This window comes from Eublepharis macularius, chromosome 9 (genome assembly GCF_028583425.1).
Source record: "Eublepharis macularius isolate TG4126 chromosome 9, MPM_Emac_v1.0, whole genome shotgun sequence".
Lineage (NCBI taxonomy): Eukaryota > Metazoa > Chordata > Lepidosauria > Squamata > Eublepharidae > Eublepharis > Eublepharis macularius.
In genome coordinates this window covers 39007438-39013437 of record NC_072798.1, presented here as the reverse complement: position 1 = coordinate 39013437, position 6000 = coordinate 39007438, and the positions used below count along the sequence as shown (strand labels likewise).

At 40.4% G+C, this 6000-nt stretch overlaps 1 protein-coding gene across 2 annotated transcripts in view; it reads right to left on the bottom strand.

Moving 5' to 3' along the window:
* Window positions 1-1333: 1333 nt before the first annotated feature.
* The window catches only part of GRAP2 (GRB2 related adaptor protein 2), a 118630-nt gene continuing 113963 nt past the window's right edge, over window positions 1334-6000 (bottom strand). For both annotated transcript variants that reach the window (XM_054989434.1, XM_054989436.1), the window contains 3 exons: window positions 3736-3852; window positions 2179-2295; window positions 1334-1665 (listed from right to left, as the gene is read on the bottom strand). In XM_054989434.1, the coding sequence (XP_054845409.1) occupies window positions 1477-1665; window positions 2179-2295; window positions 3736-3852 (423 nt within the window). In that variant the 3' untranslated portion in view covers window positions 1334-1476. The remainder of the gene's footprint in view (window positions 1666-2178; window positions 2296-3735; window positions 3853-6000) is intronic.

Genomic DNA, 6000 nt, shown 5'->3' with positions numbered 1-6000 from the left:
GGCTCAGATAGATGTCCTGGTAAAAGGACAGGGACTGCAGGCTATACTACTTGCTGTAGTAGCTATCTGTTGGTGTAGATACTCTCCTAGTTGGAATTTCTGCCTTGTTTGATATGCCATGTTAAATTACTTATGTTTTGTTTCTGCAATTTCATATCTGTATTTGGATCTATGCTTGTTTTCAAATATCTGCAATCCATACCCTACCATTGATTGTACTTACTTACACTGCCTTAAGTCTCAGTGGGAAAGGTGGAGTATAAATAACACAATATAAAAGTAAAAATAAAATATATGTTTGCATTTTCAGTATGCCCCTATGTGTTTATGGGTATCTGCAATTACACAAAGGAAATTGTACATTGGTCATCCAAAGCCCAAAGGCCACACTCCATATTTACAAATGCTTGGCTTCTGCTGACAATTGTAGGAGCACTCTTCAAGGGCCTCTTTCCATTCTATAGCTAGAATGAGGAAGCCCCATTAGTGAGCATGTCTGCCTCACTGGATTGCAGCGAATGATACCAAGAGATGATGGTGGGTAAGTAACAGCAACAGTAAATCTCAGTGGTCTCAGATGATTATTGTTGGTTAAATTAAGCAAAAATACATATGCAACTTTGCTATAGACTATTGAAGAGAGGCCTGTGTACATAATGATACGCCAAAGCTTTCATACTAGAATAAACTAAAATCTTACAATAAAGGAGAATTAGGGTGCATACTGACATTTTAGAAAAGGGAGGTGTTACCATGTATGTTTCCTCAATGGAGTGAGCCCTGCTTCTTACTCTACTTGGAATGTAAAGGAAACAGTTTGGAATGTAATGGTAAACTGAATGCTGGTTCAATCAAGTGCTTTTTTGGCCTTTTTCATACTGCAGGCACTTCTTCCATCTTTAAAGAGCCACATGTACCCTTATTAAATTAAGAAGCCATTTTTTTGGAAAGTGCATAATTATGAAATAGATGAAAAATTGTTCCATGACATCATTCGTTCTAACCAATCAGAGCTGTGTACAGCAAGCTTTTCTGCAAAAATGAAGTTTTCTATAAGCTCAATATGAAAGAAAAGATGTCATGTTTCAAGAAAATGTCCTGAGTATAGTCCCAAAACTCAGTGATCAAATTATATACATTGGTAGAATTGTATCCAAATAGTATGGTAATTTGCATGGATTAACTAGCATTCTAACAGACATGGTCTGGTTCATTTTTGACTGAAGTGAAACCCAAAGCCTCTCGTAAGGAATTTTCTAAGACAACCATGGAAGCAAGAAACAAGTTTCTTTGGATTTGTTAAAAGAAATAATGCAAAGGAAATTTAAAGTGGTCTATTTGACAATCCTTATCTCTTGCTTATCAAGCAGAAAATCAGCCAATAAGTTATCGTAAAAACTGTGTATCACCCAACGTACATAAGGAGGTTTCTTCTGTTACTGACATAATGGAACACTCTCATTACAACACACACAGTTACATACAATGTGGATTCACAGGTACTACGTAGTTGGCAGGAAAGAGACCAAATTCTCCACGTAGACAGCCTTTCCACCAAGAAGCATCAGAGTTATCCAGGACTTCTATGATATCTCCGTTGAAAAACCCTAGTTCATCACACTCCACAGCCTCGAAGTCATACATGGCACGGACCCACTGTGTCCGCTAACAAGAGAGAAAGAGAAAGAAATGTATCAGATCTCAGCCACCATAATGTGTCTTCAGCAAACCGCTAATGGCCTTTCCAGATAGCCTTATACACTAATTGTTTATTTGTTTCACAGAGTCTACATCTCAAGGCCATGCAGCTGATGCATAGTCATCTAACTTTTGCTAAATTTCCTAGGCTCCTATGTCCTGTCCTTGATGGAGGTGACCCCCCCCTCCCCAGACACTCAAAGCAGACTCTCCTGCATTTTGGTTCGTAGTTAATGGGCCATATTTGACAGAGAATTTGAAAAGGAGATGCTAATTCCACCTTAATTGTAGAATTTTCTGCCAGTGGATGTAGGGATGGCCACAAGCATAGATGGCTTTTAAAGGAGGTCTCCAGTTTTCTGATCAGGAACAAAAAGTAAAACCTCAGTGAACTGCTAGACCACTTCCTGCTACAGCTATGGCAGGGGCATGCACCTGTATGGAAGCAGCTTCTGTGTATCAAAGGCATGCTGTCTGTACCTGTGGTTGCTGGGCAGGATCTGTGTGCCTTCGGAACATAGATGGTGCATTCCCTTCTCCATGGTTTCTCTGGCTCTGTAGCCCACCTTGAATATCCATGCTCCTGCCATGCCTGTCCTAGAAATTAAAGAGAAATAAGATGGGTATTAATATTCTCTGTAGTGGATCTGAGCACTTCTCAGTTACATGGAACCTATAAACACTTCAGAATTATCCCTGTCATGAGATCATTTAACATCAACTTTAGTGATGAACATATGTCTAATAAAATTGTTATCTGTGTCCCTTTAATTAAAGTTCTTCAACTGGAAATCTTTTTCACAGTCTACTGCTGGACATGTTGGGGGGGGGTATTAGATTTCACCAAAGTGAAGGATGATGAGGAGAAGACAGCATTCACCGCTCACATGTGCTTGTTTGAGTTCACTGTATTGCTCTTCATGCTGAGTAACGCCAGTGTGATGTTTCAGTGCTTAGCATGCCGCCTGCTCTATGGACTAGAGTTTGCCGTGGCATATTTAGATGACATAGCAATGTTTTCTGTTTTCTGGGAGGAACATCTTGAAGTGTACAGACTACCATACGGAGCCTACGGGAGGCAGAACTTATGCTGAAAGTTTGCAAATGTCGGCTTGAGCAGACAAAAATTGTGGTTTTGGACAAAGTGGGGCAGGAGAGAATCCAGCCACTTGTGCTCAAAATAGAAGTAACTAAAAATGGCCTGTCCCAAGCACCAAGAAGCAAATTCAGTCTTTACTTGGCTTCATGAGTTACTTCAGACTGTTTGTTCCAGTGCTGTGCTGTTAACTGACACCAGAAATGTCAGTCAGACAAGGTAGCCTTGTCTGAACTATGTCAAAAAGTATTCAATACTCTTAAAGCCAAGTCTGTGATTAAACCAATCTTGCTTGCAAGCACCTGACTTGTAAACATCTTTTATTCTCAGCATGGATGTGTCGTTGAGAGGGCTAGGAGCTGTGCTGATACAAGTACACGGGGGTGGGGGGAGGAATAAGCTACCTCACTCTGTAGCCTTAGCTATTGCCAAGCAAGCAGACTGTATTTACCACAGAGAAGGAATGCCTTTCATGGTCTGAGCTACTGAGAAGCTGTATCTGTATCTGTGGCGATGGCATTTCAAACTACAGATAGACAATTCCTCTTGTGTGGTTAAATCACTCTCAGAAGAAGAACCATTGGGCAATTATTTTAAAAGGTTTTGAATATGAGTCTCAACATATTCCAGGGAAAGAAAATGGACTTGCTGATGCTGTGTCCCAAGGATATGCCTGAAACCATGTAGAATTCTTTGCTGTGTTGGCCCTGTGATGCCTGAGTGCCAGTGCACCTTGAAGTAAGATGCTTCCATGTACTTTTGGAATGTGCATTTGTACTATGGGGGACAGGTGAAGCAGGGGTTGGGAGGTGGCAGCAGCAGCAAGTGGAGCAGGATCAGGGAGGGGACACTGTTCCTACACCGCTTGCTGCTGGTGTTATGGTGAGGGCATGTCCCTGTGTGGAAGCAGCTTCTGTGTCTCAAAGGCATGCTGTCTGTACCAGTGGTTGCTGTTCAGGATCTGTGTGCCTTCGGAACATGGATGGTGCATTTCCTTCTCCATAGTATCTCTGGCTCTGTAGCCCAACTTGAATATCCATGCTCCTGCCATGCCAGTCCTAGAAATTGAGGAGAAATAAGATACTTGTTAATATTCTCTGTAGTGGGGTATACGCTTCAGAACTATTCCTGTCAGTGGTCATGTTGATAATTGACTTTTATGATGAACATATGCCTAATTAAATTGTAAAGTGTGTCCCTTTAAAATTCTTCAACTGAGATTGAAAATCTGTTCATTTCCCCATGAAATCCATGTCTGTGCTGCAGTTTACTTCAACCCATACTTTCGAAATCTGGATTTCACTTGGATGTCTATCACTTTTATCTATATCATGAAGTTCTTTTGGGACACCTGCAGTAGTCCCATACTAATACAACGAACCATTTAACTTCTTGGTTTTCTGATGCTCGGGTACTTTCAGTTTTTTCGACTGGACAAGCTGCTGGTGAAATTCAAGGTCATGCTGCTTGAACTATACAAACTTCTTAGCTGTCTTCTCTGATGCTCAGGTACTTTCAGTGTTTTCCTGTGAACAATCAAGTTCAATTCTCCACTAAAATGAGGTAAACTCATAATGCAAGCCAACTATAACATTGCTTATTCTAATCCAGTGAGTAAGTAAACAATCTATATGTTTATGGTTCTAATGACAGACGTGTTGCCCAGATATTCTGAGGAATGCCGGCAGTTTTATATCTGATCTAACTGGCAATTCATCCCGATTACAGGACCATCTGCCTCAAGAAAAAACAAACACCCCTCTGTTATCTTTGCCATAAAATCCCCTTGCTAAGATGCTAACCTGAAAGTTACCATTCTTCAACAACAATAACTTCAGAGGGAGAATAAAATTGTTACAGACAATTGTGAAACTGTTGAATTGGAATTGGGAAGTTTGATGCTATTCAATCAGAGCCCAAGTGATTATTGGTTTATCTCACACCACAGGAGTTAAATTAACTTGGCAAATCTAATAATTTTGTTATTATCTATTACTGCTGCTGTGAATAGTCAGTGTGTTTATCATACACATTTAGAGCAGTAATGTAATAAGGGGGTACACTTTATGTTGTTCTGCAATTATTTTTCCAGGTGATTTTTGTTTCATGGAATGCAGCCACAGGAGCCGCAATTTAAAAGGGAGACTGGCATTTAAGAAGAGGATCTATCTTTCCCTTTGTCCCATTTCCCACTGAAAAATCACCTTTGCTTACCTGCCTTTGGCGACACTGGGGAAAGAATTAAAGTGCCCACTCATGACCCCTGTACTGCATTGCCTTTTGACCCCATTGTTTATAAATTGTTTCCCTCCATGTCAAGCTCTCTCTCTCTCCATTGCCCCACACATTCTTTTGAGAAACTAGTCTACAAAAAGTTGTGCCTGTATAACTGTGTTAGTCTCTAAGGCATCACAAGATTACTGTAGTGTTGTAACATGACAAGTTGCTCCTGAAATCATCCAATTTTCACAAGATATAAGAGTCCTAATAAGGAAAGGATGATTATCTCTGTCTTTATACTATATGCCAGCATCCCCCATGTATCTTCACATGGAATTGGTTGGGAAGAGCTGCATTCTCCTTTCCTCTGATATATTACATTCATCTGCACCTTCTCTCTAACGCCACTTCTTTGATGCCTGTAGAAAGTGAGGGGGGAGTAGAGAGGTGTTCCAGTGCATGGCAGAATTCATTACCATGTAAAATCTGTGGACTACTCCAGATTATAGCTTTCTCAAAAAGGTAGTAGCATTTGTTCACCTGTATTTTTCTTCAGGAAAGCAGGCAGTATAATAACCTCTGTTCTCCATAAAATAACTATTGCCCTGTAGATTTTCTAACATCCTTGTTTGAGGCTCTGGAAGTATTTTCCAATTTCCTTTTACAAAATGTAACATTTCAAATTGCCCCTGAGGTTTCCTTGCTTCCATTTTAGCCATCACAAAAGGTCACTGTGACTCAAAACAAATGTGTATGTCAATTGTTCCCTTCTAGAGATCTTAAGAGAGAATCAACATCACTTTGGCTTTAAAGCAGGAGCGTGTGTGTAAGGCTAGCTCACTTTTCTGCTTGGCGTCAAACACTCTTTTGTCTTTGCCGTTATCCCTTTATAGTGGCTGTTTTTGCAGTGTAGTTTAGGATATTTTAGAAGAGCCTTGGATTGTGAAGTATTTCCAGATTGCAGTATTTCTAGCTGCAAGCAGGAG